The 17,403-nt window shown below is 35.4% G+C and overlaps 1 protein-coding gene across 9 annotated transcripts in view; it reads left to right on the top strand.

Moving 5' to 3' along the window:
- Nucleotides 1–17,403, top strand: part of MPDZ (multiple PDZ domain crumbs cell polarity complex component) — a 220,961-nt gene that overhangs the window by 122,032 nt on the left and 81,526 nt on the right. For all 9 annotated transcript variants that reach the window (XM_043979442.1, XM_043979441.1, XM_043979448.1 and 6 more), the window contains exons 20-21: nucleotides 3,878–4,159; nucleotides 4,571–4,694. In XM_043979442.1, coding sequence (XP_043835377.1) covers nucleotides 3,878–4,159; nucleotides 4,571–4,694 — 406 coding nt within the window. The remainder of the gene's footprint in view (nucleotides 1–3,877; nucleotides 4,160–4,570; nucleotides 4,695–17,403) is intronic.

Below are 17,403 nucleotides of genomic sequence, written 5' to 3'. Positions count from 1 at the left end.
ACCAATTTTCTAATAGTTTTTCTCCAAATTTAGCATTACTTTCTACATGTCTAGAATACCTTCTCACTTCAACTCTGCTTGTTAAAATGCCTACCTTTCTTTAAGGCTTAGCTCAGATGACACCCCTTAAATGTTGTTAGTGCTTTTTCTCCCTTAAAATTATGTCATATTTACCTTGTACATATTTTATCTTTCCAGTAGAATGAAAAATCTTGGAAGGTAGACAGTGTTTGTCTTTGATCCCTCATTTCCCATATTACCCAGCACAGGGCCTTGTATATAGTAGATGCTTAATAAATATCTGTTGAAATGAGCTTTTTATCCTTGCTTTATAATATTGTGTGATTTGCCTTGCTGCTTCTTGATATGTGAATTGATTCCTTCAGGCTGGTAGCAAGATTTTAGTTTTATATTGAAACTCTGATTTTTTTTTTTGGCAGCTACATTTCTAAGTGAGCTAAACTTAAGATCCTCTAGATTCTCTCTATTAAGATCCTCTAGATTCTATCAATTTGTACTCTGCTGTCTGTTTCCAAAAATACCCTGAAAATGTATTACATGATTTCCTGGAATATGGTTTTGGATTTTTTTTTGAAGACCAATAATTCTCAGATTGTCTTTCTAAACCCTGTATTTTACCTTCATTGTTATATTTTGAGGAAAACTAAAGTCTTTGCAGTTATACTGTTTGTTTGTTTTTGCCTGTTATTCTGCTATCCCTGAATAGTAGTGTTTCACCTATGCATTTCCAGGCCATAGATTTCCACTGTTTTTAAACTGTTACACTATTTTTCTTGTATTCTTCTTTGATTGATCTTATTTTCATAATAATACATGGAAGATCATCTTATATGTCTCTTCTTGAGTTTAAAGATTTAGGGTAATGATTCTATTCTTCCTTCTGTGGGTCCTCTTGTTGCAGAAATCTTTTTTTCTTCTGGTTATTTCTTCTCCTCCTTTATTATATTGTATTTATTTATTCTATTAGTTCTTTTTCTTTTTTTAGTATTTCTATTAGTTTTCCCCAAGAAAATTGTTTTTCCTCACGAGTATTCAACTTATTTCTCCTGTTTTATTTTCACTGAAAAACATTTACAGTTGACCAATTTGTTGTTGTTTTGAGGTAGGTAATCGTGGGGAGGGGAGGATTGGACCTAGTCACCAGTACTCAGGGAGCACTATTAAGTTATGTTTTGGGGTAGTCATAATTTACGTATACCACTTTTAAAATGTAGAGAATTTAGGGGGCATTCGTTGAACATTTCTATTTCTTTTTATTCTACTTTACCCATTTGGGGGAATATAAGAATGTCTCACTTGAGCATACACATAAACACAGATTTTTGAAAGAAATTAATTTAGAGATCAATTTGTGTTAGAGGATTGTAGGGTTATTTTTGAAGCTCTTATAAAAATTGTCTTTCTTTTAGCTCATAAGACTCAAAAATAAAACTGATTTGGCATTTGAGCAGCCTGAACATTTCTGAAGTAGGCGTGTGTTGTCTGCTGTGTTGACTAGCTTTTTCTTTTCTCTGTATATTAACTCTTTCCTGATCATGCCTTGGAAGCATGTGATCTAGAGTAAAGTCAGCCTGGGTAGGGCTTTCTTTAATGTTTTTCTGACTACAAATTTTAGTGTCTTTCTTTTTGAGGGTATGTTTTTAAATGACTTTTACATAATTTGAAAGTCACTCAGTGGTATTAGCTATGTTAAGTCAATTAGCTTTAATAAGTCTATTTTTTATCACAGATGTAAAATTAAATAATTTAAAGTAATTAAAGTTATTTTATAAGAATTTCATCGTGTATTACAATATCATTTATTCTTTTCCTCCATGATTTATATAATAGTTCATAAGAGCTTTAGGAGTTAGAGAACTATAGCAATAGTTGGCTAGCATTTACATATTAACACTATGATTTACTTATAAAAATACCTCACAAAACCATGTGAGGGCACTTGTACAAATATTATCATCTCCTTTTTACAGAGGATGAAATTGAAACCCAAATTTAATTGAGCTAGCAGATGTCAAAACGAGTAACCAAATGATATTCGCATAGAGCTTTAAAATGTTGAAAGTGCTTTATATATATCATCTTACTTGATCTTATCATCAAGATAGTCCAGTAAAATGGATCCTGTAGGTGTTAAACTATTACCTCCATTTTATAAATGAGGACTCAGAGTGATCTGTCCATGGTGACATGGTCTGAGGCAAGATTTGAACCCATTTCTTCCAAATCTTGCCTTCTATCCACTGTATCACCCTGCCTCTGTCTCCAGTCAGTCAATTTGTCAGTAAGCATTTACTCAGTGTCTATACTATGCTACTGGTGATACAAAGAAAGACAAAAAATAGTCCCTGTTCTCAAAAAGCTCATAGTTTAATGTGGGGACAACATCTAAACTACTATGTAGAAGCAAGATGTACACAGGATTAACTGGACTTAATCTCAGGGATATTGAGGTATGGAGAAGTATTTTTACAGAAAGTTGAGACTTGAAAAAAGCCAAGAGGTGGAGGTAAGAGGGAGAGCTTTCCAGCGATAGAGGAATATTCGAGTTGGAAGGTGACAGGTGTGCAAAGAACAGAAAGGAGACCAGTGATTATGTGGAGTTTCTAAAGTTTCTAAAGGCTTTGAGTTTGAGACCAGTCACATTCCTCCAGATAATCCCTGTTTTATACTTTGTACTTTTTATACTTTTTATCATTTCTTGTATTGGGGCCATTTTTAATTGAATGAAGAAGATTTAAGTCAAGAGCTAATACGGGATCTCAAACTATCCGGAAGTTATTAATAGCCTTTGTTAGGAGTTCTTAACCTGATTTGTGTCATGGACCCCTCTGGCATGGCGTGGTATGGCATAAATCTTGACCCTTTCCTAGAATACTGTTTTTAAATGCATAAATGAAAAAAATAAGATTACAAAGGAAATTAATTGTGTCGAAGTAAAGATGCAATGTTTTCCTCCCATCAAAGATCATGGAATCGCACACATGTATTATTCATATCAGAATGCATATACATACATACATGTAAGAATGGAAGAGACCTTAAAGATTATCTAGTTTGAGGTCTTATAATATTAGGTTATGGATTTGCCTAGGGTCACAAAACTAGTTCAAAGCAGTTCCAGAAATAGAATCCAGATTTCCTGACTCACTGGCCAATGCTTTTTTCCCCATTAGACCTGAAAAAGATTTTGACAAACTAATTCTTTCTTTCTCTGACTTAGGGAAGTCTCAGTCAGTTAAAATGTACTGTGTTTAATTCAATTCTACTCAAGAAACATATTAAACACCTAATATGTATAGGGTACTAGACTAGATCCCAAAATTGCTAAGACAAAAATTAAAGAATTATTGCCTTCAGGAAGCTAATGTCACCATCATATTGATTTATTTTCCATATTTAAATATATTAATGCAATGATATTTAGGAATATAAATTAGCTACTTTTCTTTAAAAAAAAAACCTCATGGAATGCTCCCTATAGAATAATTTTATCCTTGGGTAAAACTGTATAGATACCCTGAGGTTCTATATATTGAGGATTGTTCCAGAAGAGTACTAGTATTTAGGTGGTCTTTCAAATAGCACATGATATAAGATCCACTCTCTAGAACATATGCTTTTCAAAAAATATAGTATTCAGAAGAGTTTCAGAAAAGAATAGTGTTTGATTATCAGAAGGCTTCAAAGAGGGACTGCATGTTAGGTGATACTTTTTGCATACTTAATGATTGTGTCATATTACCTCAGTCTAATTATTTCAAAATTGTAGTTTTTAAAATCATACTCTACTACAGAGCTGATGTAAACAATTGATTTATGGTCATGGTTCTTGTTTTTTTTTTTTAATTTCAATTAGGATAGTGGTGAAAATTCTTCAGATCTGCTACTTGATTTTCAAATGTCCAATGAAGATCTGTATAATAAGGATCTGATTCAAAGACAAAATGAAAATATATCATCAGTGGATTTGAGAATGGAACCTTCTAGCTTTACCAGCACAGATCTCCTGCCTGCATCAGCTTTTGGGAACCTATCTGAATGTGAAAATGCAGAGATATGGACTGAATCTCAACTAGCAAATGAAGTATTATCCAGTGCACATCTTGCTTCGTTTATGCTCCCTGATTCTTCTAGACAAGTAAAGGCCTTTGCTGCAAATTTTATGTTGTAGTAGGGGGGAGGGGTTACTAAGCTTTTTTTTTTTTAATTTTGCATACCCAGGGTTATGGGATCATACACTTAGAGATAAATAGATGCTGTAGTCTATCTCTCTCATTTTACAAATGCAGACAGAAACTGAAGCCTAGTAAAAGTAAGTGATCTACAACAAAGAGTAGGGGCGAGATTTGAATTAGATTCTCTGACTCTAAATCCAGTAGTCTTTACAGATTAAGTATCACTTTACTGACTCACCAAGTTTTAGAAAATAGCCTATTTTAGTTAGTCTTGGTGAATTTAGCTTGAACAAATTGGAGAGCCTCACTGATGCTTAAATTATATTTCCAAGTTCTCTTTTTGTTTTCACATGCCTTGTTTTTCTTCTGGCCAGAAACCAGAATCCATAATGGCAAAAGATTCCCTGGATTCCTCTGATGAATGTGCTACATTCCACAATATATCCAAAGAGTCATTTGAGAAGACTATTATTATAGCAAAAGGCAATTCTAGCCTAGGTAAGTGCTAGTCATTCTCTATGTCTATGTGTGTATGTGTTTTATATGTGCACAGTGAATCTTAGGCAAAGTTTTCTTTGCTTGCATTTTATGGATTTCTGCCAGTACTGTTAGGCTCACAGAAAGGTGTACAATTTCTTTTCTAAAACTTGGAAAATGGATGATTAGTACTTTTTCTGTATAAATCCTGGTCAAACTGTTTCATTCATGTTTATATTTTCTCCCTAGATGATTAACTATATTGTTCGAAGACTTTATTTAATAGTAGTAATTGTGCATATTTCTCTTAATTATTTAAAGGTATTCATTTTTATGCAAGTAAAAATTATATCAGTAATGGAATTTATAGAAAATGAAGTTAGTAATTTAGAGTTCCAGATTACTTAGGAAACTAAATTATTAGTTTCCTTAAATGTTTCCAGTTGTATGTAAATTGCTTGGTAGAAGAGTCCTTCTTAATATTTAACTTATTTTATTTATTGAAATAGCATTTAAAATGGCAACTGGATATTCTACAGGCAAAATCAAATATCAATTACCTGGTCACTTTGCATTCCATCACTATCCATAAGGCATTATAACTTGCTACAATATGTAAGCATACCAATCCTTCAAATTGAGGTAAAGAGTAAAAGGATTCATACAAAGAATACTTTCATTTGGCAAAAGAAGGTAATGGTTAAAATAAGGAATATGATCCAATTTTTCTCTTTGTTCTTCTTTTCCTTCATAAACCAGCTTCTTACAGAAAAGAGAGCTCAAGCAGTAACAGTATAATCAGAGAGAGTGGATTTGGTGGTGTTAAAGGGTAGCAAGAAAGGTGAAGAATGAAGAGCCCAGAGTTAGAAGTATGAATGGCTGCCAGACCATGGGGTAGCTCAGCATGAGCTAGTGTTAAAAAGTGACTCTCAAGTCTTCTGAAGCCCTTTATTTTTAGGCAACCTAAGATGTTTTTGTCCTTTTCTCCTTCTTGACCCTTTGAGAGCATTCATGCAAGGGTTTCCAATAGGCATATGTAAAGGACGGGATACAATTACCTAGTAAATTTTAGTTTTCTTAGGGAGGGAGACATGGTACAGGACTGACTGGGTTGGGTTTTGAGATATTGGTTAAGCTACCAAGTCCCAAATAGTCCTTTCATGAAAGTTTCCTGCCTCATTTTGGGGGCAGAGTTCTTAAAAACAGGATCCCTAACTGAAGCTCTGAAGCAAGCTATATATCATGTACTAAAATATCACTCTACAAATGTGAACTACTAGTATGATATGATGCTAAGTATGAACATTGAGAATTACTTCAAGTCTCAAAATATATCTTGCTTTATACTCTGCTCTAGTGATGGCAGGTTTGTAAGATGGGTAGTTTCAAATCTTCCCTTGTTCCTTAATGATGGAATAAATATGCAATTGTGTTAAATTTTTTTTTGCCACTGATACATTTAGAATTCACATGTGTACTTTTCTCATGATCAGTTTCCTTATCGTGCAGACTGTTTTAGGGTTTAAACCCCCATGACACCCTCAAAATCCACTCTTTTATTTATTTTTTAGATCAGCCTCCCGAAAGTAGGACCTTTCTCTTCTGTGTGCCAGAATTTAAGTTGTGCTTTGAAGCTAAATAGATCACATTATAATCACTTAGTCTGAACAAACCTTTGAGACTGTCTGCCTTATCTTACATTTTAGCATCTGTTTCTGATATTTATATCAATCAAAAGAATTTACTGATTATGTATCATGTTCAGTGCACTGTATTAGGTGCCATGGGGGTTTACAAAAGAAGATATGACCTTTGTGCTCTCTGTCTCTGTGTCTGTCTGTTTCTCTCTCCTTCTCTCTCTCTCTCTCTCTCTCTCTCTCTCTCTCTCTCTCTCTCACTCTCTCACTCACACAAACACACACACAGAGCTCAAAATGAAATGATAAACATTTGAATGGATTATCATATAACAAAGTACCCATTATATAGTGTGAAATGAAAATATGAATAAGGATGCAGAAGTAAATGGTTGGGGAAGGAAGGCCAATTGTATAAAATTCATGGAGAAGTAATTTTGAGCTATGTTTTGAAGAAAACCTAGATCAAAAATCACTGAAACTCTATATTTTAAGAAACCTCTGTGGCTTGCCAGTTCAACCTCTACCTAAACAAGAATTCTGTCTGGAAGCTACCCAACAAATGGCTGTTCAGCTTTTGCTGGAAATAAGTCTCCGCTCAAAAAGAACTTTCCCCACTAAGGTAGCCCATTCCACTTTGGCAGAGCTTCTCACTGTTAAGATGTTTGTTTCCCCTATATCAAGTCTGAATTTGCCCCTGATCTTTCTATCCATTGCTCCTAATTTTTCCCTGGTTAGCTAAGCAGAAGCAATATAATTCCACAATCATACGCTATTGTGTCAAATAATTGAAGACCTTTTTCATGTATTTCCTAAGTATTCTCTTCTTCAGACTATTCTCCCTTCCCTATTTCCTTAAATCATTTTGCATATGGTAGAAATTTGATGCCTTTTGCCATCCTGATTGTACTCCTCTGCATGTTCTCCAGTTTATTTATCAATGACCTTCTTAAAATACAGTACCCGGCACTAATCAAGGCAGAGTAGAACAGGACTGTCACTTCACTGATCTTGGGCACTATGCTGCTCCTAATGTAACCTAAGTTCCTGAGATCTTTCTTTACCACCATGTTACAATACTGACTCATTTATTTGCCAATGCTCCTATATCATTTTCAGATAAACTGCTGCCTACAAATTCTTCATGTTTGCCTTCTACTAGTGAAGTTGATTTTTTAATCCAAGTGATAATACATTTATCACTATTAAATCTCATTAAATTGTGTAGTCAGTTCTACACAATGTTCTAATATCTCAAGGACTTTTTGACTCCTAACCTTGTAATCCAGAATGTCAGCTGTCTTCAGTTTCTTGTCATCTTCAGGTTTGACAAGCATGATATATATATATATAGATAGATAGATAGATATATCGTGTATATATACATATATATATATATATATTCAAGTCCTTCCTTGATAAAAATATTAAATGGTGCCAGTCTTATCTTTCAACATAACATCAAACCATTATTGACATTTCTTTGGATTTGGACATTCAATCAGGTCCAAGTACATTTAACTGTACTATTTAGCCTACATAGCTGTATCTATTAAAATAAGATTAAAGACTTTGTCAAATACTTTGCCGAAATTTAGTTGCAATATGTCTATTATATTCCCTAGCTCAACCAGTCTAGTAATTCTGCCCAAAGAGGAAATAAAATTTTAAACTTATATGACCCATTACTTTAAAAAATATATATTTCTGTTTATTTCATTAAATAGTTCCCAATTACATGTGAAAAATTTAACATTCAGTTTTTAAAATTTTGAGTACTAAATTTTCTCCTTCTCCCCCTTCCTTTACTCCTTAAGAAGGCAATCAATAGGATATCAATTATACATGTGAAGTCCTGTAAATCATATTTGCATATTAGTCATGTTGCAAAAGAAAACACATAAAAATACCAAAAAAAATAAAGACAGTTAAAAATGTTTCAACTTATACTCACAGTTAATCAGTTCTTTCTCTGGAGGTGGAGAGCATTTTTCATCATGGGTCCTTTGGAATTGTCTTGGATCACTGTCTTGATCAGAGTAGCTAAGTCTTTAACAGTTGATCATCCTTACAATACTGTTGTTACTGTGTACAATGTTCTTCTGATTCTGCTCACTTCATTTTGTATCAGTTCACATAAGTCTTCCAGGTTTTTCTGAAACCATTCTCCTCATCATTTCTTATGGCACAATAATAAGCCATCATAATCATATACCATAACATTTTGATATGACCTATTCCTAAAGAAAAGGTCATATATAGATATATTGCAGCTAGGTGGCATAGTGGAGTCAGCAAGACATCTTCCTGAGTTCAAATCCAGCCTCAGGTACTTATTAGCTGTGTGATCCTGAGCAAGTCACTTAACCCTATCTGCCTCAGTTTTCTCATCTGTAAAGTGTGTTGGAGAAGGAAATGGCAAACCATTCAGCATTTTTGCCAAGAAGACCCCAAATGGAGTCATAAAGAAACAGGCATAGCTGAAACAACTGAACAGGAACAAAATTCCTAAATTTTCTTTGTGATCACTGCTTCCTTTTCTAGATATTCATTAGCCATCTCTGTATAAATAAAAGCTAGAATTTTTTCCAGAAGTAGAAGTCATGATTTCTGGCTTATAGTTTACAGATTCTATTTAAGTTGCCTTTTTAAAAAAATTGGAACCTATGCTTTTTCTCCATTTTACAATACTTGTCTTGCCTTCCATTATCTTTCTTTCTCTGTGTGTCTTTTTTGTTTGTTTGTTTGTTTGTTTGTTTTTGCAGGGCAATGAAGGTTAAATGATTTGCCCAGGGTCACACAGCTAGTAAGTGTCAAGTGTTTGAGGTCGGATTTGAACTCAGGACCTCCTGAATCCAGGACTGGTGCTTTATCCACTGCGCCACCTAGCTGCCCCCCATTATCTTCCAAAGATCATTGGCAATAGTTAGAAAGTACAAGCGCCAAGTGGAGAGAAGGGGAGACAATAAGAAAAATCATCTATGCAAAGTCATAGAGATGGGAATGAATATTATATATTTAGGGAAAAGCATACATATTAGATTTCAGTTAAAATGAATGAAAATTTATTGAGTCTACTGTGTGTCCTGTGAAATCCTATTTTAATGCTGCTAGTGACCCTGGGTTTTTGAAGGCTATGCCAGTAGGGTAAAAGTCATTACACGTTCTGCCATGTTGGAAGAGCTTTAAAAAAGTCATAAATTTTGGCTGAATATATCTTAACAAACAGGACATGGTTTGTTACTAATAGAGGAATCAAATCAGAATCAGCTCTCTGTGTCTGTATTTAGATCATAGATGAATTAAAGCAAAACTGAAAACATCACATTAGAAGAACCTATTGACAATTGGATCGTTCAATCAATCAGAGATATTTATTAAGCTACTAATATGCCCCCAGGCACTATGCTAGGTATGGGTAATGCAAATACAAACTTTTCGTAACTCAACAGGCTCTTAAACCAGCTATGTCTTAGTCTAGACAACAGGTACCTTTTGTGTCACTGTTTTCTCTTTGTTCACAGAACCAGCATTCTAGTTCAGGCTCTTATCACCCCTTGGCTAGACTATTTACATAGCCTCCTAATTGGTCCCCTTCTTTCAGTCTCTTCAATTTTCAATCCATTGTCCAAACATCTGCAAAAATGATTTTCCTAAGGCATTGTTCTATGTTGTTCTACTCATCAGTTCTTTCTTGCTTCTAGAATTACATACAGTGTTTCCAGTCTTACATTAAAGGCTCTCAAAAATGTCTCCTCACCAATACTATCAGATTTATTTCATATAACTGTCATTCATCATTCTGTGTTCAAGCTCAACAGGTATCTTTGTTACTAGCTTTTTTTTTCCCCTGAACTCACATTCTACTCTCCACCTCAGTGAACTTCCACAGTTCATGAACTTGGATGGTTTCTCCTCAACTCCACCTTAAAAATTCTGTAATGTTGTTTTTTGCTCAGCTAAAGTGACATGTCCTCTAGAGAGCCTGATCTTAGTTGTTAGTAACCTTTCTCTTCTTCAAAGTACCCTGCATATTTTTATCTGTGAATATGTTTTGTTCCCTTATGAACAACTTCTTTAGGGGAAGGAATTATTATTATTTTATACCCCCAACAAGTTCTTTGGGGTAAAGAATTATTGTTGCTGTTGTTTTAAATTTTATACCCAAGCTTCTTTCAGATAGTCAGTACTTAATATTTATTGATTTGAACAGTATGAAATGAAACTTTTCTTGGAGTAGAAATTTTTCATAAAAAAGTGCTGAGAAAGAAGGTTGGTAAATAGTGATGGCTAATTGGTAGAAAGCTTCAAATGTTTGATTAAGAAGTTAGATTTATTCAGTAGGCAATAGGGAGTTATGCCTATTGCCTAGAGGATAAGTCATGGGTAGAGAATAGTGTGTATTAGAAATAGCTGGTGTAGGGGGCAGCTAGGTGGCGCAGTGGATAAAGCACTAGCCCTGGATTCAGGAGGACCTGAGTTCAAACCCAACCTCAGACACTTGACACTAACTAGCTGTGTGACCTTGGGCAAGTCACTTAACCCTCATTGCCCTGCAAAAACAAAAAACTTAAAATTAAAACTAAAAAAAGGAAGAAAAGAAATAGTTGGTGTTAAAGTCCTTAGATGTTCAAAAGAGATCTAGAAGCCTAAGAATTTAGTCAACCATTTATTAAACATGTTCAGGGACCACATATTTTATCAGAGGAAATAAAACATAGTATCTCTCACCTATGTTCCCTAATTTATATTAAATGAAACTTTGTACATTTAATTGTGAAATAAGAGACAATGACCTATACTGAGAAAATTAAGTTGCCATGGAATTTTTCCTTAAAATGTGTTGTGAAAATCTGTTGCATTAAGTTCATTGCATCAAAATATCTCTAAGCACAATATTTGTGGCTAAAAGAATCCAGCCTTTATTTATTTTCCTCTTATAAAATCCAACCCAGACTCAAGTAACCCTGTGAATTCATGTGTACCTCAGTCTTATCTTTGTGGGAATCAAGCTTATTTCTGTGTTCTTGTTCCCACATTGTAACCTGTGGAGGATGTGGAATACATGGTAGAGGGTGTGTAGGGTATGGGAATGCCAACTCTGTGGCATTTTGTGTACTTGTGTAAAATTTTGCAGGCTGCTGAATCAATGATTATACCCCAAAACTGGGACCAGGGGGAGGGTTATCCTCCTTTGCAGTATGGGGATTGCACAAGGGAAAGTAAGCAATTTAATTCAAGGAACATTTACTGAGTATCTTTTCTTGGAAACCACCAAATCATTGGCTCTTGTCTTCATAAAGCACTTTATTGAATAAATGTTTTAATAGTGCCTGTGTCATAGCACTGTGCTGGGCAAAAGTAGGTGCTTAATTATTGCTTGTCAAATGAATGAATTTATAGGTAAGTACTTTAAATATGTCAAGTATTTGGGAAGGGCATTGTTTAAATAACTCAAACATAATGCAAAATTTTCCCTCAGCAACATTTACCTATTTGAATTGATGAAAGGGAAGAGCCCAGAATACTTGGGCCTCTGAACCATTCTAAAACTAAACTTTTTTGTAACAAGGTACAACCTTATACTTCCCATTATAAAATGCTTTCTAATAGGAATTAACAACTTCATTTTCAAATACACAGAGGTAGCAAGGTATAGTGGAAAACACGCTGGACTTGGAGTCAGAGGACCTGGGTGTTCAAACCCTAGCTTTGCCATTTACTTCTTGTGTGAGCGTAAACAAATTATTTCAACTTTCTGTGACTTATTTTTCTCATCTGTAAAAATGAGGGAGTTAGTATAAATGACCTTTTAAGGCCTCTTCAAGATCTAGATCTATAAACATTTGAATTTAAGCTTCTAAACATCTTTTGGATAAAAGTGGTCATTTTTAAAGAAAATATTTCCCTAAAAGTTTCAGATTTTATTTTAGGAATGTTAAGGACGTAGTTCATCACTAAAAACTAAATGCAAGCCAGTGTTTTCCATGTAATTATAATTTACAAAATAATTGATTCTCTTACATTATGGACCTCTTCTCAGATTAATGTAAATTAATAAAAATAAAATACACAGAATTACAAAGGAAACAAAATATATTTAAATACAGTTATCAAATTGTTTAAAAAAACCAATGAATCCTGGATTTCTAGATCCTCTGTATTAGATAATCCAAATTAGGCAATTTAAATAAACTATTTAGCTTTCATAAATAGTATTCATTTCTATTAGCAAATGATGATGTTTCAATTTCTTACGTCATATATCTATGAAGCATCCTTTCATAGTGCAAAGAGGGCATTTCTTCTTTTAAAAATGTATTTTTGTTTCATTTTTTAAATTATCTCTCCCCACTACAAATACCATCTCCCAATTGAACAACCAAAAAAAAAGAGAAAACTCATTATAAATATATGTCCAGAAATGTATATCTCATTCTTATTATGCATTTTAAATTCATCACCTCTTTGGTAGGCAATGGGTGACATGTTTTATATTCTGTCCCTTGGAATCATGATTTGTTATTGTATTTGTTAACACCCTAAAGTTTTTCAAAATTTTTTTTTCTATTATGTTGTCATCATATATCTTGTTCTAGTTCTGCTCATTTCTCTCTGAAGCAGTTCATAAAGATTTTCCCAGTTTCCTCTGAAATTTTCTATTCAGTCATTTAAAAAATGGAATAATAATCTTTTATTACAACAATTTGTTTAGGCATTTCCCAATAGGAGGGCAGCCCCTTAGGTCCTAATTTTTGGTTTTTATGAAGATAGCTGCTATAAACAAATACCTACCTACACATATTTTATCTATATGTGTGTATATCAATTATAGTTCCTTTTCCCTTATTAGTGTTATAGCAGGACCAGATGTACATACATTAGTAACTTGTGGAACACTGTTCTCAATTGCTCTCCAGAAAGATTGGACCAATTCACAGCTCTGCCAGCAGTGTGCCTATTTTTCTGAAGCCCCTCCAGCATTTGGCATTTCTCTCCTTTTGCCATCTCAAAGAAGGCTTTCTGTATGTCATAAGAGACCTACTCAGTCCCTACTTTGTTATATTCAGACCTGAATTTAAAGCATAGCATCTCATTTATGCTAATGAATAAAAATAATAATTTTTTTTACAACAGAACCACAATTAACAATTATATTCATCTTAATGCCTGGATCAGAGCATTGGCCTTCATGGGTCTCCTAAAACATAAAGTCCCATTCATAAGAACTTGAATGTCACCTTATTTAATTTTCATTTTATGCATAGTAAATGTAAAGACTTCACTTGGAAGTTACAATCATCACAAGAGAGTAGAAACATCTTTGGTGTCCTGAAAGTGAAGTCATGCTTCAGGAAGAGATACTTGTGTATCTATGCCTATTTAGGGTGGGCAGCACATACAGCCCATTTAAGGGGAGGGAGGGGCTTTGGTGGTGAGAAATCATTGAAATCGTCTAAATTATCAGCATTAAAAGGGGCAGTGACATTGAAAGAAAAGTTGATATCATGGTGATGGCCCTTCCCTTACTTGTATTCTTTTTTTCCTTTTCAAGTTCTCCTTGTTGACTTGCAATACCTCTTGACTTGAGAAGACATGCAGTGGTTCTTCTGTGTGTATTTACCAGGGATTTTCTTGTGGCAGTAGTATTTGCTTTATTGTGATGGGGCAGGAGGGAAGCAATCTGAAGATTGGGAAAAGGGGCACACCACATGGAGCAGATAATCTGGCAGTGACAAGATGAATGAGTTCTAACTGAGCTATCTACTGTTTGCCTGACTCTCTGCTAGGGCCTTCATCAATCACCTTTGGTCATGCCCACTTCAGGAGTGTTAGCCTCCAGCAGCAACAAGTCATTTTGTTTTGTGTTTTAATATATTTTTCCTTTTTTCATTAGAACTCTTTCAATTTTGAGACTGTTTCACTAATATGACCACAACTTTGCACACAGAGCTTAGCTGCTTTTAATTTTAAGTAAAAGCTAAATCAGGTAAGGTTTAATACTGTTGAAAGCCGCAGCTGTGCCAACAAATTCATTTTAGATTTGGCATTGTGTTCCTTTTAATGTCATCAACTGTGACTTGAAGTAGCACTTTAAACCCAAACCATGACATTGTTAGCTTTCACTTTTGATTAAATAATCTATACCAAGATGATTAAGCACTTGGAAAACAGTAAAAGGTAAAAATGTCATTGCTTTTCTTAATGTAGGGGAAGCCTTTGAAACATCAGTAGTTTTATTGTTAAATATCAAAGAAAAAGGTGATGTTTTATTTTTCCTGCTAAGAATAAACTCTTTTCACTCCTTATTCATCCATGACTAAACTATAGTTTGTTTTTGAGGTGCCCACCACTTGAAATTTTCATTTTCATTTTTTCTGTTATGTTAGCCATTAGTTTATTAAATTCAATCAAAATTCAGTAATTCAACAAATATTTATTAAGTACCTACTATATATGATACTTTGTGCTAGCTGCTACAGATGTAAGGATAAAACTAAATAGTATCTGCCCTCAGTGGTCTTACATTTGGATGGCAGGTACAACATGCACATATACAAATAAATAAAAAAGGATGAAGATGAAGACAGGGCTGATAACTGGGAAGATGAAAGAAATGGCTTTATACCAAAGGTGAACTGTACTCTGAAGGAAGCTAGGTATTCAATGAGGCATAGGTGAAGAGAAAGGGCTGGAGGTGGAGAACCCCTGGTACAGGCAGGATATAGAATGTTATCTGTGGGGAACAGGTAGCAATTTGACTACAATGGAGGATTCCTTACAGGGAATGATATGAAGTAATACTGGAAAGGTAAGTGGGAGTCATATTGTAGAATGCTTCATATGCTAGGCTGAGGACTGTGTATTAGAATAGGGATCTGTTGGTGATTTTTGAGGTGCAATTGGTGCAGGCCTTGGGATTTGGAGAGTAATATGGGGGACAGCTAGGTGGTGCAGTGGATAAAGCACTGGCCCTGAATTCAGGAGGACCTGGGTTCAAATCCAGCCTCAGACACTTGATGCTTACTTAACTGTGTGACCTTGGGCAAGTCACTTAACCCTCATTGCCCTGAACACCCCTCCCCCCAAAAAAAATAGAATGGAGAGTAACATGGTCTGTTCCATGATTTAGGAATATCCTTTTGGCATCTCTGTGAAAGATGGATTGGAAAGGAAAGAGAATAATATCAGGAAAACCAATTAGGAGAGGCGTTAGAGTACAGGTGAGAAATAGGGACCTGAAGTAGGATTGAGGTTTTCTGTGTAGTGAAAAGGAGTTGTATATGATTGATGTAGAAGCAGGATCAGTAAGACTAGAAACCAGATGAAGATTGGAGGGAGAATGGCTAAAGTCATTTTGGTCTTAAGACTGACAACCTGGGTGACTGGAAAGATGGGGTTGCTATGAATAGAAATGAGAAAGTTCAAAAATGGAATGGGTTTGGGGAAAATACATTGAGTTATTCTTTGGAATTATGTTTGAGGTGCTTTGAAGACATCCAAGTGGAGAATTCCAGCAATCAGTTGGTTATATAGGAATGAAGTTCAGGAGAGAGATTAGGGCCTGGGTATAGGCTTTGAAGTCATCTGCAAAGAAAATGATCACTTAAACCATGGGAACTGATTAGCTCCCCAAAGAAAAGAGTGCAGAGAAAGGAGAAGACAGCTCAGGACAGAACCATGAGGGATGACTGTAATTATTGTATGGAAAGAGGATGATAGCTTGGAGCCTAAGAAGGAGTAATTAGACAGGTAGGAGGAAAAGCAAGATAAAGTAGTGTCCCAGAAACCAAAGGAAAAGATTGTGCAAGAAAAGGGAATGGTCAACAGTATCAAAAGTTGTAGACAGGTAAAAAATGATGAGGACTCTGGTGGAGCGGGGTGACGGGGGAGGAAGAGCCATTGGATTTAGCCAGTTATGAGATCATTCTCCATCTTGGAGAAAACAGTTTCAGATGAGTAGTAGAGTCGGAAGCACAATTTCAGGGAATTGAAAAGTGATTGGAGGGGCAGCTAGGTGGCACAGTGGATAAAGAACCAGCCTTGGATTCAGGAAGACCCGAGTTCCAATCCAGCCTGAAACACTTGACACTTACTAGTTGTGTGACTCTTAACCCTCATGGAAGGAAGGAAGGAAGGAAGGAAGGAAGGAAGGAAGGAAGGAAGGAAGGAAGGAAGGAAGGAAGGAAGGAAGGAAGGAAGGAAGGAAGGAAGGAAGGAAGGAAGGAAGGAGAAGGAAGGAAAAGGAAGGAAGGAGAAGGAAGGAAAAAAGGAAGGAAGGAAGGAGAAGGAAGGAGAAGGAAGGAGAAGGAAGGAGAAGGAAGGAGAAGGAAGGAGAAGGAAGGAGAAGGAAGGAGAAGGAAGGAGAAGGAAGGAGAAGGAAGGAGAAGGAAGGAGAAGGAAGGAAAAGGAAGGAAAAGGAAGGAAAAGGAAGGGGAAGGAAGGGGAAGGAAGGGGAAGGAAGGGGAAGGAAGGGGAAGGAAGGAAGGAAGAAAAGTGATTCGGAACTGTGGAAATGCATGCTGCAAATAAAGACAACATTCGTAGGATGTTCAAGAAGGGACCACTAAGATCATCTGGCTGTATTCTGTCATTTTACAAGTGAGGAAACTGAGGCCCAGAGAAGCTAAGGAACTCAACTGAAGGTCAGTCAGCTAATAAATGGTAGAGCCAAAACAGGAAGTGAAGTCTCCTGAATCCTGTTGTAGTGATTTCTATACACTGCTTCTCTAAGAGGTGTGTGATATTTCCAGGGCTTTGTCCTCCTTAATAGTTTGATTAACTAGAACCTCATGAGAATGACAGTAGTCTCTTTATAATAACAGACAAAGCCTGAGTGGCATGCTCCGTTTAGAGCATTTCCCAGTTATTTAGAAAAAAAACTAATTAGAAATCATGCTTTTCTAATATGAAAGCAAATGTTGAAGACACTGAGACCTTCCAGGGAGTCACAGGGGCCCAGAGACAGCAGTGACTGGAGACAATAACAGATAGTATAGCGGAATTCCTCAGTCAGTCCAGGAGCTGAAGGAATTTGAGCCAGCAGCAGTAGAATAGCAATGAGTTTCTGGACAAATGAAGAAATTTCAGGA

Source organism: Dromiciops gliroides, chromosome 1 (genome assembly GCF_019393635.1).
Source record: "Dromiciops gliroides isolate mDroGli1 chromosome 1, mDroGli1.pri, whole genome shotgun sequence".
Classification (NCBI taxonomy): Eukaryota; Metazoa; Chordata; class Mammalia; order Microbiotheria; family Microbiotheriidae; genus Dromiciops; species Dromiciops gliroides.
Note: the sequence above shows the minus strand (reverse complement) of the source record. Positions and strands in the feature narration are given on the sequence as shown.